Source organism: Elephas maximus, chromosome 17 (genome assembly GCF_024166365.1).
Source record: "Elephas maximus indicus isolate mEleMax1 chromosome 17, mEleMax1 primary haplotype, whole genome shotgun sequence".
Taxonomy (NCBI): domain Eukaryota; kingdom Metazoa; phylum Chordata; class Mammalia; order Proboscidea; family Elephantidae; genus Elephas; species Elephas maximus.
The window spans coordinates 54,777,533-54,793,677 of NC_064835.1; the positions used below are offsets into that span (position 1 = coordinate 54,777,533).

The following is a 16,145-nucleotide window of genomic DNA, read 5'->3' on the forward strand; positions in this document are numbered from 1 at the left end:
ATCAAGAGAGCCGATTATTTCAGTTGTCTCAAAAACAAGAGGGCATCAGCAGCATCAGCAGCTCAGACCCTATGTTTTAACCACTCTTAGCACTCTGGGCTATGAAATGGCAAGCCAACTGATTGTGAACCCATAAGTTCATAGGCACTAATAGTTACTATTTGTAGGTCTTTGGAACTCAATAGAGTTCTTTGCTGAAGTTTTTATCTGGTGGTTTGAACCCATCCAGCAAAAGTGTGGAAGAAAAGGCCTGGCGATCTGCTTCCCTTAAGATTACAACCAAGAAAACCCTAATGAGCAGTTCTACTCTGCAACAAATGTGGTCATCATGGGTTGGAATTGACTCAACGGCAACTAACAACCACAACAACAAACTTGGGCAGAGTAGAAAACACAAGTTTTGAAGCACTACCCCAGTATCAATGGTTGATAATCACAAAATCATGAATCTCAATCAATTTTCTAACAATTAAAATTGCCCAAGTAATGGTGCCAGCTGCTGGAGGAAGGGGTGAGCTCTTAGCCTAAAGCAAAGACTGAGAGAGGAGATCTTCAGGGTGATGAAGAAAGACCTCTTGTCCCGGGATGACCCTTGAACAGAATCCCTCAGGGTCCCTTCTACCTATAAAACTCTATGGATCCATGATTTCTAAATCCATATCTTCTTTTTCAAAGATCATTAAGAAATATACTCCTTTTTCCTTTCTGTCCTACCCATCCCTCGGTTTTGGGGGTAACTAAAAATCTTTGTACACATGTAACCATGTAATCATCATTCAGCTTTTAAAGTTAGTGTTTAAAGAGTTTGTCTCCTTTTTCTTCAAATTAAAGAGAGGTGTGATTTTTCTCCCTCTCACCGGGGAACATTCTTTGTCCAAACGATTAAGTTCCTTGGAATTTTTTTTTTCTTTAATATGAAGGATATTTTCCATGCTCCAGCCTGACAAAAATACCTGTTCTGGGTACAGTTTCCTGCAATGTGGTGCCATATGTGCATCAGTAAACATTATGTATAGAGAAAATTAAACCAAGCCTTATAATTAGGCAGTAAGGAAATTACTGTAGACCTGAAAGAGTAAATCAGCAGTATTAAAAATGCTCTCCATTTTCTCTGCAGCACTTCAGAGAGCCATAAAAAGCCTGTGTCACGATGATAAACACCGAGAAGAAATGCATTTTGAGCAAGACAATCTAAAAGACACCACAACTCAAACAGTCTTCAGTTTTGAAGTCCAAGGTATCATCACATAAAATTTAAAACCCAGTTCTATTGCCACTAATATAGGACTTTCAGAATTTGGGAAGAAGTTTCTCATAGAGTAGGTGTGTAAAGGCTTTAATAAACAGAGGCTTGGGAGCAGAGCCAGGATTAAGGTGAGGTTCATCCACGATGAAAAAAATAGCAACATGTTCAATAAAGACAGGATCAGCATTACTGATTTTTCCTTTGGGCTCAGCCTTCAGTGTGGCTTGGCAGGACACTCTTATTTATCCTGTCTTCATTTAACATGTTGATATTTTGTTCATCACAGATATTTTTGCATTAATTTTGATTTTCTACAATACTACATACATAATAAAATCATAAAACATGATTACTGAGCTTTTGAGTGCCTCCTAAAATCTTGTGCCCAAAGCTAGTGCCTCATTCACTTCACCCAAGTTCCAGTTCTGCTAGAAAAAGCACAGATGTTGCCAAAGCCCAGAATCCCTTTTGAATTCCCAGCTCTTCAACACAGCACAGTGAGCACTCAGGCCACTCAATTCTAATCTTCACTCACAGGGAAAGGGGCCTCATGGATCCCCATCTCTTGCAATATATATTCTCTCTGCAAAGTGTTTTTCGGCTGCTAACTGAAAGGTTGGTAATTGGAACCCGCCTAGTGGCTCACAGAGAGATCTGGCAACTTGCTCCTGTAAAGATTACAACATAGAAAACACTATGGGGCAGTTCTACTCTGTCACATGGAGTTGCTCTGTGTTAGAAGCGACTCCATGGCATTTAACAAAAACAACAAAATGCAAAGCCAAGAAGCCTTTTTTCCAGTTGCCGTTCAGTTGACTCTCACTCATGGTGACTCAATGTGTGTCAGAGTAGAACTGTGTTCCATAGGGTTTTCAAAGACTGGTTTTTTGGAAGTAGATCACCAGGCCTTTCTTTCAAGGTGCCTCTAGGTAGACTTGGACCTCCAACTTTTTTTGGTTTGTAGCCAAGTGCATTAGAGACCAAACGGGTGAATTGTCTCACAGATTTTCAAATACATCCCCCAAGGGACTATGATGGGGTCTGAAAGTTCTCAGCATCAGAATCAAAGGCAGTGCAATTCAAACTTGTGAGAGCATCAGAAATGGTCTGGAAAACTTGTTAGGATACTGATTTTAAGGTATCAGAATCTCCCAAGATGGAGCCATGTATTTCGGTTCTAATAGATTCTTGCGCTGAGTCTTCTAAAGCCAGCCCAGCAACAGGGAACCACTGGGTTAAGACATAAAAGCCCTCTCTAAAGGTGGAGATGGACAATATTATTATAGCACAAATGAACTTTTGAGATTAGCAAATTGCTTCTGAAAAACTGGAGTCAGTGACTTCTATGTCTAGAAGGGAGGGAAGTTGATGATTGGGGTATTCCTGAGTAGGGTGGTAGCTACACAAAGGGGATTCTTCAACACATCTGGTGCAGGCTGACACTATCTCGGGCACTGAAGAAACAAAGAACAATAGAACAGAGGCACAGGCAAAAACATACAGATGCCCTAAATCCACTGCAAAAAATGTCATAATAGAGATATTTTTAAATGCTCTAAAGCCTATTGGATAGATCCTGTTTACAGGAATTTGATAACGTTATGACAATAAAGTGACATTTAAGCTGAGCTCTGTAGGAAATCTGTGAATTTTTCTGAAGAATAAAAGAAAAGGAAAAGGCTTTCCAGGCAGAAGAAACAGCAAAAGCAAAGACACGAGGTTATGGACCCACTGCTGTTGGGTCAATCCTGACTCATGGCAACCCCATGTGTTACAGAGTAGAACTGCTCCACGGGATTTTCCTGACTGTAATCTTTATAGAAGCAGATCTCCAGGACTTTCTTCCATGTCACCACTGTGTGGGGTCAAACTGCCAACCTTTAAGTTAGTCATTGAGTGCAAGGGGCTTGTACCACCCAGGGACCTGAAGATATGTAAAGGCTGGCTTATCGGCTTTTCTCAGCTGCGGCTACAGTGAGCTAAAGGCAGAGGTGCTGCTGTCAGGGAGACTGCTTATGAGGTTGAGGCCACTATTTTTGTGAAGACCAATTAAGCAGTGCCAGTGGGGGTGCAGAAGATGAAACGGAAATGCATGTAGGAGGTGGGATCAAGTGGACTGCATGACTGATGGGGATTTAAGAAATGATAAAGAGAGAAGTTGCCTGGAAGAAGTTAATCACAGTGGGGAACAAACATTTGTGTGGGGTGGGAGAAGGTGGCAGGGTTTGAATTTGACGTACCCTGGAAACTTCATTCAGCCAAGAAAGAAGACCAAGATGGGTCAAGGCAAGTAATGTGAGTACAGGAATATAAGCAACGTCACCTTCTTCACAATTTTCTACCCCACAGAGGGCGATGTTGAATTCCCTCAGTCATCAGAAGTAGCATTCATGGGAGTGAGGAAGGCACAAAGTAATGAATTCCTAGAGCAAATGGGCTTGCACCAGGGCTGGTGGTGACAGCAGAAGGGGCAGAGTCTGCAGGAAGATGACTCACTTTCTAAATTTCAGATTTATCCAGTCTTCTCAGGAAACAGGGAGAAATAAAGAAATATCAGCAGTCCTGTTGGAAATTTCCCCTGGGAAAGCTGATGCCAGAAGTCTTTTCAGGTAATAAAAGGTGACCTTCTGCAAGGAGGGGTCAAATAGAACAGATATATTTGGCCATAAAGCTGACTGTCATGATCCAGTGAGTGCACTCGGTCAGAATCAAGGCGATTAGCTGCTGTATTCAGCTTGAGAAACATCTCAATTCAGGCCATAGTGGCAGACTTTTGGACAACACATTTTAAAATTATCTCCTTTTCAGTGACAGATTTGGATAAGAAATCCCAGCCTAAGCATTGCCTCCAACAATGAATATGGGCCATCCTCACTTAACCAGGATAGGTGTTCTGAAATGCATGTTCTGTTAAGATGAAAGGGCAGTCTGAAAAAAAAAAAAAAATCCTTGTTGCTTAAATCATCATTCTTGAAAATATTACTAATTTTCTTGCTTTCATCCTGGAAAATGTGGTTCTTTTATTATTATTATTTATAATCCTATAGTGAATCTTCTAGTCTCAGAATCAGGATTCTTAATGGCATTCTCATTGCATAGAACAAGAGGAGCCATGGACCAAATGTGAAGATTCTCTGGAACAGGTTTTGGGATCCAGTCTTAGCTATTTGCTACTTCCCCCCTTTTCTTGAGCCATCAGGGCTTAGAGAAATTAGCATAAGGGAACAAATTATTAGTTGAAGCTTCCACTTACATATTTTCTTTTCATGTTTTCCATTGTTGTTGATTTTGTATTTGCTGAGTCTTTAGGTTTTTCTTGTTTTTTTATTTTAATGTGTAGGATTGTTAGTTTCCTTTGTGGTTACCTTAATGTTTACCCCTATTTTTCTAAGTTTAAACCAAACTTATAAATTGTTATATTGCCTTAACTTCCTCTCCATATGAAAGATCTATGACTACATTTTTTAGTCCCTCTTTTTTGTTTTAATGTTGTCATCTTTTACATATTGATGTCTCTGTTTCCCGATTCTCAGTTTTTTAGCTTTGATCTATTTTTGTGACTTCCCTATCTGGGTTTATATCTGGTTGCTCTGTCCTGTGCTCTAGTTTTAGGTTGTAATTTGATGTTATTAATTTTCTAACTGGAAGACTCCTTTTAGTATTTCTTGTAATTTTGATTTGGTTTTTGCAAATTCCCTAAACTTCCGTTTATCTGGAAATGTCCTAATTTTGCCATCCTATTTGAAAGACAGTTTTGCTGGGTATATAATTCTTGGCTAGCAATTTTTTTCTTTCATGGCTTTATATATGTCATCTCATTGTCTTCTTCTCTGAATAGTTTCTGCTGAGTAGTCTGAGTTTAGTCTTATTGACTCACCCTTGTAGATGACTTTTCGTTTATCATAGGCACTCTTAAAATTCTCTCTTTATCTTTGATTTTGGCAAGTTTGATTATAATATGTCTTGGTGACTTTCTTTTAGGATCTACCTTGTGTACAGTTCAATGAGCATCTTGGATGTCTTCTTATTTTTCATGATATCAGGGAAGATTTCTGCTAACAAATCTTCAACAATTCTCTCTGTATTTGCTGTTATCTGCCCCCTCCCCCACCCCCCCTGTTCTGGTATGGCAATCACTTGTTGGTTATTCCTCTTGATAGAGTCCCACATAATTCTTAGGGTTTCTTTATTTTTTATTAAATTCTTTTATCTGATTTTTCCTCAAATTAGTGTCGAGTGCTTTATCTTCAGTCTCACTAATTCTGACTTCCATTACCTCAATTCTGCTCCTATGGCTTTCTATTGAACTAATTCTGAAATTTTATTGTTAATCTTCTGGATTTCTGTTTGTTGTCTCTTGATTGATTCTTGCAGCCTGTTAAATTTGTCATTATGTTCTTCTATAATCTTTTTTTTTTTTAAATCTTCTTAAGTTCCTCTATTGCTTTGTCTGTATGTTCCTTGACTTGTGAAGCTTCCACTTAATTGAGATTTTTTTTTCTATTCATACCTATGTTATAGAGCCCTCTGCTCACTATATTATGCTACATGATTAACCAATGTTGATCAAATCACTAAACTTTATGTTGTGCTCTAGACTTGCTCCTGGGATAGGTCATACCTGGTGTACTCTCCAGGCTTGCATTAATGTGTGAATAGTTGACCATAATGTTGGCTCACAGGAATAAATTAAACTAGTTCATGGATTGAACAGTCTTGACAAGGGAAGAGTTTGTCCATAGTGATATTTCAAGAACTATTTCCAACTGATGAAATCATGTCCTGGAACTTGGCCTTCTGTTTTCCAGGAGATAAATAAGTGTGTGGTGGTCTGACATTCAGGGCTATTGTATCAGGATTTTCCTAAGATAGAGGTGTTTGAATATATAACCCATGATCAAGGGACATATCTAAATAATGGCCTTTCATAGTGGTCTTGAACTCTCTCCTCCCAGCATTTTTTATTCTGCTCTCTGGGGTTCCTGATCCCATTTCATTTCCATTGTCTTTTAAGTTGCTTATGTTCAATATTTCCAATGTCATTTACTGTAAAATTACTTTCTAATCTCTATGCTTCTATAGCAGTGTGGCAATCTGACCTAGGGGACAAATCCCAGGGCTAATTAGCTTTGACATAGGGTTTCAATAGTAACAATATAAATCTTGACATTTTGGGAAAATCAATATTTTATTTTATGATTATTTTTTGTTGTAGTTGTACAGATAGCCTCATGTTCTTATGAGGAAAAGCAGATTCAAGTCCAGAAACATATTATTTTAAAATGTTTTCTTACCACGGGATCTAAAAATAATTGCCCCCAACATGGGCAGATGCTAGAAAAAGAATTGAATGCCTTAAAATTTCTTTTTTCTGTAAATGTTTTGAACATGTATAATTCATGCTTTGAGAAGCCAGATACCTAAACATAATAGCACTTTTTCAAAGGAGGATCCAGTGAACCATAACAGCTGGAGACTGGGGAGACGATATCACACCACAAATAAGAACCATATTTCTGACAGCCACTATCTACTCCACATCCAACAGCCACTATAGACTTTTTTTTTTTTCTGTCTTCTGTGTGTTCATATCACCCACTCCCAAATCTTAGAGTGATGGAAGTAATGTGGAAAACCATAAAGAAGATGCATAATTTTATGCAAACTCTTCTTTCTCAGAGGAGCCCTGGTGGCACAGTGGGTTAAGCGCTTGGCTGCTAACCAAAAGATTGGCGGTTTGAGCCTACCAGCCACTCTGTAGGAGAAAGATGTGGCAGTCTGCTTCCATAAAAATTTACAGCCTTGGAAACACTATGGGGCAGTTTCACTCCATCCTATAGGATCACTATAAGTAGAATTGAATCAATGGCAATGGGTTTGGTTTTGGTTCTTCTTCCTCAACTGCATCCCCCAAAGGACACTAGTATACAAATGACCCACTTACATAGGCAGGATGGGGTGGGGGTTTTGAGCAAAAACTCTACAGCCAGATTGCCTGGGCTGGAAACCCCCATGCGTCCCCACACTTTGTGGTCTTGGGACTGTTGCTTTACTTTATGTACCTCATCTGTAAAATGGGAACGGTGATAATCTTTTCCATCTCATAGAGCTGGTGTGAGGAATAAATGAAGTCAGTACGTTTAGAGAACACACAACAGTGCCTGGCACATTGTAAGGGATCAATACATTTCCACTATGATTTAGTCTACATTTTGTGGATAATGATTTTACAAGTTTTTGATGATGGCCATACACCTTCAGCCATGGTTCTTATACAAAGAGCTGGGTCACAAAGGGGACCACTGTGGGAACTCTTTGTACTTATTTCTGTAGTTCTGTCTGGAGGCAGAAACTCGATGAATCAATATTTAAATATACCATCCTGTAACGTGTTTTGCTTGCTTGTTTTTAATCTCTTGCTATATCACCATTTTATTTAAGCACTTACCCAGATGTAAAATCTTTAAAACATGTTTTTTGCCTTATGTTTGAAAATTTTTTTTTTTTTTTTTTTTTTATCTTAATAGAAATTGAGATGTCTGTCAAGTTGACAATCACTGAATCTCATTGCTGGAACCATTGTGATTGCCATTGGGGTGAAGGGATAAAAAGAAAGCCCTTAATTGGTTTTGGCAGTGAGAGATTCACTAAGGATAGAAACACCCTAATATTATGATTTTTATTTATTTGATTCTTGTAAGAAGCTTTGGGTCCTGATTTGCTTATCAACTAGGAGAGAGAGAGAGAAACCTTTATTAGTTTTATTTAACTTTATTTTTTAATTTTAGTTTTAATTTTTTAACTTTAGTAAGACCAAAATAAGGAGCCCTGGTGGCACAGTGGTTCAGCGCTCAGCTGCTAGCCAAAAGGTCAGCAGTTCGAACCCACCAGATGCTCAGTGGGAGAAAGAAGTGGCAATCTGCTTCCATGAAGATTACAGCTTTGGAAACCCTATAAGGTGGCTATGAGTTGGAATTAACTCGACACCACACAATAATAACAACAAGACCAAAATAATAACCAGAATAAGCCAGCTTCCCTGTAAGTGTATGAAAAATTAGGAGGCCACGCCTAGAATAGATGGCTCATAGGAGGGGACCTAGAGGGGCAGCTGGCAGACATTGACTGGGTCCTCTCTACGAGATAGTAGACAATGTGGACCACTAGGCGCCCAGGCAGGGAGTCAGCCAAAAGCTCTCGTTTGCACAGTGGTCTGATTCCAGAACCACAGCAGTGACAACAGCTCAGACGTGGGGCATACTGTCCCCAAAGCTCTAAAATTAGAACATAATGCTTAAAGCTGGCAGTTATGTTCTCCCAAATCCATTTTTAATTCTAGGCAAACCACTCCTAAGAGGATTGTGCCCTGCCACTGCGCACTGTCATGGGTTTAAATGGCAATATAGACCTATGCCAATGTGCCTGAGGGTTCTTTCAACTTTTTTTCACAATTTAGGGCTTCCCAGTTTCTTGGGATATGCTGCCCAATAGATGGGGTTCTACTTACTTAAAAATTCTAGTAAATTCAGAAATCTTTTTTTATTCAATCACTCTCCATTTTTGTTTAAGTATCTAGAAACACTTGTCTCCTTTCTTTCACAAGGGAAGTCCAAGTTAATGACCGTAATTAACTGTATTTTTTTTTTTTTAATTTGGTGCTGGAACTTTGCAAGCCTCCGGGGTCACCCTTCTGAAGAACACTGCCCAAACTAAGGGCTATGAGGAAGAGCAGGAAAACGAAGACGTGGAAACTCATGAAAATTAATAGAAATCTTTCTTCTTTTTTAACTATAATCTTTAATTGTAGCTTTTTTCCTCCCATGTTATTTGATTTCTCTAAATAGTGTATAAAGAAACACATGTGTGCAGGGAAGTGGACATGGATAACTGAGGGTTCTTATTTAGAATTTGTTATAACAAAAGATTTTCTGTAACTGAAAGAACAGGCGGTGTCTCAGCAAGATAGAAACACTCTTTTGAACCGTGAGCATTCACTACGCCCCTCTTGCATAGCTAGCATCAGAAACTCAGGTAAAACCTTGTTAAACCAATTAACTAGCTCCCTAAATCTAAGCCGAGGCTGTACCTGAGCCAAGTAAATTAGAGTCCTTGCATGTTCCATCTGCACAAGTGCTAGGTGGCTTCAATTTAGATCAGAGACACTTTTTGTACCACTACAGGTGTACATGGGGAGACATAAGAGATGGGAAGAAAGACAAAAATACCCTAACATATGGGTAGGGATAGAACTGACAGATGGGAACCATCTTAGTTCTAGAGAAGCAGATTGGGGAAGAGAAAGACATCCAAACCAAACTCAGGAATGTGGTATAAAATTATGCCATAACTGCTGGATATTTAAACCATGAAACAATTCTCCTTTTATTCTTATTCTTCTGTATCTTTGGGAAAGGTGAGAAGAAGAAAAACATATACTATGCATGAAATGATTTCGGGGGAGGACATACTCCTTCCAGTGCCATCCTAAAGGGAGCTTTTCAAGGAGCTTGTCACCAAAGCATTCAAAATTCCACCATAAATTCCAATCTAGAATTTTCACCACTGTAATTTTTTTTTTAATCAATTCAAGAGAGGTATACTTCTCTGGGAATTGTAACAACAGAGTAAAAGATTACTTTATCCATTCCTTCCTAATAAGTCAGAAAACTATTACTATAGTGGAGAGAGCTCCTGGATGTGAAAGAATGATACCTACTAAGAATGGGGTGAGAGGTGAGGAGGTGAGAGGACCCAGTTTGAGCAATCTGTCTGGTTCACAATCTAGCCAAAGGCAAGCCTTGGAGAAGATGTCCTCCCACTGTTTTTAAAGTCTGTGATTATCAGGCATGAGAACCTCTAGCATAGGAAATGAATGAACTCATACAACCTTATACAGCTCAAAGACAGCTTACAGATAGTTTTCTTCTTTGATTTTATAGACAAGAAAACGAGAGGTGATGGACACACAGTCATACTGCCAGCTTAGTTGGCAGAGCCAGAACTGAAACCCAGAATTCCAGACATCTGATTAAATGTTTCCCATTAACCTCAATCCTCATTTCTACTACCCATAACATCTCATATCAAGGAGGTCTTTGCATAGACATATGAGTCTAAGAGAGCAAGGACAGGTGTATCCGGCCATGTATCTACTGGTATTAATAATGCCTAAGAGGACAGAATGTTTTATTCTTCCTTATTTCAAAGTAAAATAAAAAGAAAATACTTTCCCTAAAAGGGCTTGTTAGCTGGGCAGTCAAACTAGAGTCATCGTATTCCAGAACTAACTGTGATCTCTTCTAGAGGATGTTAGCTCAAGTGCGTCTACACACACAGGTGATATCCTGAAGGCAGCACAGAAGCTCCTCAGCAATAGTTAGATTCGGTTTCTTCTTCTCATTCAAATCATTTCTGAGATGTCCATTGCCCATTCTTGCCCAGGCACCTTGCTAATATCATTTGTACTAAAGGAGCTGAACAAGTAAGTACAAGACGCAGCAGTGCTCCTCCCACTTTTCCGTTGTAGAAACTAGTAGAGACACTGCCTGGGGCAGTGGTAGGGTCTGTCTGGCTAACACAATCAATACGTAATCAATGAGATGGACATATAAAAAATCCACCAGTATGATACAGGCTAACTCCCAGGAGAAACCTAACGGATGCCGTTATCTCTCCAAGAGAAAGTACACTATCCAAGAAAGTAGAGCTCACCATAGAAACATAAAGTAAGGTAAGGCAAATGTCACCCAAGCCAACATTTCCTAGTATCATCCAGCATTCTCAAGGCAAAAGGGGGCCCTATCCAATGATCTTTTTTTTTTTTTTAATTCTGCTCAAGGATTGTTTCCATCCTCATACACCTTGTGGTTGCCACAACTCCTTACTTAGCAGCCAAGACTTCATCAGAACCTCGACCTTGCTGATAAAATATTTCTCTGTGTGTTTTGAAGTTATAAAAAATGGCAGCCTGAATGTCAGTTCTAAGAAGGCACCCTGAAAAAAGGGACATTCTTTGAAACTAGTACTAATAACCATGCACTTAAAGTAAAAATAGAAAACAGTACCTGTCTCCTTAGATCTCTTGTTTTCTTGGTCATCTTATCAATTGCAATGTTTAGAGGATCTCCTTTTTCTTTCCTTCCAGTCTATTAAGAAAAGAGAAATCATTTTTGGTTTAGAAAATTAAATGGTAGAAACATTAAAAGTTGAAAAAACAATTCAAGAACATACTTGAGTTGTAGAGTTCATACCCCCCCCCCAAAAAAAAAAGGCAGGGGATTATTTTCTATACGCAGTGAACATAATTTGGCTCTAATGCTACTTTTCTCCCAAATAAAAATAAAAACTGACAAAAATCAGTACACTGAGAAAGGTTACAAATATGTCCATATTCAACTCCATGCAAATCTAAATTTTCTTCCCTTTTCCAGACGTTTAGCTGTTAAGTAAACACATCAAGGATGCTTTGTTTTTGCCTTCAAATACAAATGGTTCATGCTTCTTTATTATGTAAGCACAACTGTGTTGAATAGAAGATAATTGAGAAGAATAAAAATGAAATAGAAATTGAAGGTAAATCACCAGAATTTGGAATTTTATACGAATACATCATATACTGTATTGCAACTTCAGTACCCACATCCAAAGAGATGCTTAACTGGAAAATACAGTGTTTCTAACCTCTGTTCTCTCAAGCAGTCGAATGCTGAACATGATAATAAGCCACCCACAGCTTGAGATGGTAAGGAAAATTTCCCTTATGACTGAAACAGACAGAGGTATAGGGAAAAAAACCATCTTTAATAAATGTATTAGGAATTAATAAATTTACTAGGAAGTTTCACTAAATAATTCCTTTTTTCCTTTATATTTTGGTGGCTGCAGAAAAAATCAAAGTCAAACAAAATGCAATATCCACTGTCTTTTTAGAACAAGATTCCCAACAGATTAAAAAAAAAAAATTACAAAAATTTATGGATGACATTATCTCCCTTTTAAGAGAAAAGAGTTTTCAAAAGCTTTGTCAAATCTCTTAAAGTATCTAAACTTTTAATCAAACACACTACACATTGATTGATTTGTAGTCCTAGAGGCAGGCCTATTCATGTTCCAATCCCAGTCTTTGCAAAATCATGGTCTCCACAGCTACTTGTGTATGTGATGAAATGGGATTGCAGGTCATCAGTTGAGTCTAATGGAATGTCATGATTTGTGAATCCATAAATTTCCAACAAGTTTGCAAATGTTCTCTTTCAATGACAAAAATCTGAATATATAAAACTGATACATACACATCAGATCTACACAGTGGGTTTAAAGTGATGGCTCTTCACAACTCTTGCTTAATCATTTTTTTTTTTCTGAATATCTAACGCATAGACCTATAGTGTTTCCATTGAAAGTCCAAACCAAGACATATATGTGCGTATTTCTAATCATCTAAAATCCCACAAATCCCCATCATCCTTTCACAGTCCCTAAACTTACCCGCTGGTCATTTTCATCTCTACACTGAGAGTGTAAGTAGGAAAGACCTTAAAAGAATGTGACTAATATTTTACAACTTTGAAATATTGGCACACAAACAGCTCCATGGAAACTAAAGTACATGGAGAAGAACATTGCACTGTTTTGTCACTGGAGAGAACCTGATGGAAGAGCAAGTATGGCTTCTGTGCTTGGAGGCTTTTCATATTCAGGTGTGCCCCAAGCTCAGTAGCCAGAGTCTGTTCTTTACTCTTGCTTTTCTCCTTGCAAATAGGATGTCTGTCACAGAAATGAAGGGCACTTTTGTGGAGATGTGGGCCATGATGGAGGAGCCCTGCTGGCACAGGGGTGTTAAACAAAAGGTTGGCGGTTCTAACCCACTAGCCTCTCAGTGGAAGAAAGATGCAGCAGTCTGCTCTCATGAAGATGTACAGCCTTGGAAATCCTACAGGGCAGTTCTACTCTGTCTTATAGGGTAGCTATCAGATGGAATTGACTCGATGGCAATGGGTTGTTGGATTTTGGATCATTCTGATTCTGAGAACCACAGAATTCCTATGCCCTTTCTATTTATAAGAGTAATAAAACTTAGTTTTTTAAACAGAAGCCATACTTGCTCATGAATTTGGATTAAAATGTGGCTATGACAGAAGGCCACCACTCATCTACCAATTCGTCATACCGTCATGGCTTGTATGTTACTATGATGCTGGAAGCTATACAACCAATATTTCGAATACTATCAGGGTCACCCATGGTGAACAGATTTCAACAGAGCTTCCAGACTAAAACAGACTAGAAGAAAGGCCTGGTGATCTACTTCCAAAAATTAGTCAATGAAAGCCCTATGGGTCACAACAGAATATTGTCCAATATAGTGCTGAAAGATGAGCCTTACGTATAGGGAGGTACTCAAAACACACAGGTCCCAAAGAAGTGGCCTGATTATAACCAATAGCTGTGAAGATGGCACAGGTCCGGGCAACATTTCATTCTGTTATACGTGGGGTTGTCATGAGTTGGAGCCAACTCAACAGCAGCCAACAATAACAATAGGACGAAAGGAAACGAGTCACTGAACTCTTCAATGTAAAAAAAATTCCAACCAGTGTGAATATACAACATAATCACTGAGTGCCAGGCCTTGTGCTCACTGCATCCTGCTGTTAGCATACCATTATGGCCATTTTACACATGAGAAAATTGAGGATAGAGTGTGCCCCAGAGGAGGGTAAAGCAAATGAGACATTTGCCTCAGTAGTGAAATTTAAGGGGGCACAAAACCAAGATAAACCATATTTTAATGCAGTATTAAAAAACAATAAAAAATTATGGGAAAAAAATCCATGGTGAACAAAATAACAAAATTTTAAATAAGGACCAGATCCGACAGTGCCAGGATTAGGGTGAAGAAAATAAAGTAATTTTAAACCCTAAAAATATTGGGATGTATTTATACTCTTTCTCTCTCTCTCTCTATATATATATACATTTATTATCTGAAATTCAAATTTAATGACTATCCTGTATTTTCATGTGCTAAATCTGGCAACCCCACCTGCAAAGGTAACCAAGTTTATAACTGAGGTTGTTACAGACACATGTGGGAAGACAAGACATTGAGACATTAACATGGGCACTCTAAATCCTCTGGCATCAATAAGCTATAATTGTAAAATGCATAACCCTTAGACGTGAGGTATCCTGTTGGACACTGTGGGGAACACACAAACATGAGAACCACAGTCCTCACACTCGAGGAGTCCAGGTGAGTAGACCAGAAAACGAGGTAAATAACACCAACAGCTGTGCTAGAGAGACTAGCAGGCTAAGGGCTCAATGAATTGCTTAAAAGAGGGAGAAGATGTAGCTTTGGGAACTGAGGCAATCTCACAGAAAAGAAAAGAAAAAAAAATTTTTTTTTTTTTTTAGGGATGGGGAAATTAGCTGGACCTGAGCCCTGTGTAAAACTGAATAGGGAGGAGGGGGGCACTTGAAAGGTTGGAGTAGTGGCAGAAGAAAGGCACCAAGACAGGAAGCTGAAAGGTGGGTTTTGGGAGTAGTGAGCAGCCTAGGCCAGCCTTTTATCCATGATGCCAAGGGATCTTATTCTTATAAGAGCTTCATTATAGTGTGATTATTGCTGACTGCATTTGCTCTGTGAGCCCAGAAGTTCCCTGGTGACATTGCATTCCATGTCGCTGCACTGTCAGGATTCTATTTGTGGAATAATTGTGATCCTGGGTTTTTCCAGATTCCAAGACTTTAGCCAAAGGCAATCCAGAAATGCAGTCAACTCAGGTACTGTATTTATTCTCACTGTTTAGGGAGGCTAGGGAGTGTTAAGGTAAGGCCTAAAAAAAAAAAAAGGCCTAAAGTTTAGGAAATTTGGACCCTTTGGCCCTTTTATAGCTCCAGTTTTAATAAGGTATGTGTGCAGCCAAAATGTCAGTAGCCTATTAGTACTTGGATTTCTACTGGTGAGCCATTGCCCCATACCTTCCCGTGCCCTCCTATGTCAGCATGTGAAAGTCATTTTAAATTATCAGCCTAAACTAGACAGAAAGCCAATCACAGAGAGAGAGAGACAGAAGTTCTGCTCCTAGTGTCAGATCCCCATTATTAGGCCCTGTGGTCTTCAGCCAATGATTTGCCCCATTCTTTACGTCTGAATTCTCTCATAAGCAGAGTGAATAGCATAATATTTATGTTCTTTCTTCTTCAAAAGTTCAAAGGAAAATCAATCATGATGTCAATGTGCAGGGAAAAGCAAAAGGCAGTAACAATATTCGAGGTGATTAGGTAAGTATTTTTGCTGTGCAAGGAATGAAAGAATCGATTTAAAAACTACATAGAAACTAATTTTGATCACCTGGACTTCTACGTTCTCCGTTTAGGCAAATAATACATGAAAACCTTGCAAAACTGGAATCTCTAAAGGAAAAGCTATTTCTCTTTAAGGAAACACTATAAAATCACAAAATCCTAGAATTTTAGAGATGGAAGATGGTTTAGACATGGCACTGAAAACAACCCTGGACTTGGGGTCTGGGGTTCAGGTATTTTGGGCAGGCCATGTTAAATAGTCAAGTGGTCTGAGATATTTTCAAAAGGTGAGATTAAGGGGACAGAAACTCCAGCTCGATTTCTTTTACATAGTAGGTTCTTGGACATATTTGTTAAATAACTAAGGATTTTTGATCATCTTGAGCAAATTCTAGCTCCTGGGAAATCAACCAGAAGTCTCATCCAACTCTCCCTTCATGACTTCACGTTCTATTAAACAACAACGGCAACAAAGAAAGTAAAAATAGTTTAACAAACTAAGGTGAGAGAGGTCCTGAGCTTTCATTTTGGCATCATCATCTAATAGTTAAGCAAAAGTGTGTGGTCTTAAATCAATCTTCCATTT

The 16,145-nt window shown here is 38.7% G+C and overlaps 1 protein-coding gene across 1 annotated transcript in view; it reads right to left on the reverse strand.

Annotated features, from left to right (window-relative positions):
- CTNNA2 (catenin alpha 2) overlaps positions 1-16,145 on the reverse strand; it is a 1,322,153-nt gene that overhangs the window by 322,010 nt on the left and 983,998 nt on the right. Inside the window, exon 8 of the mRNA XM_049856958.1 lies at positions 11,311-11,391. Within this exon, the coding sequence (XP_049712915.1) occupies positions 11,311-11,391 (81 nt within the window). The remainder of the gene's footprint in view (positions 1-11,310; positions 11,392-16,145) is intronic.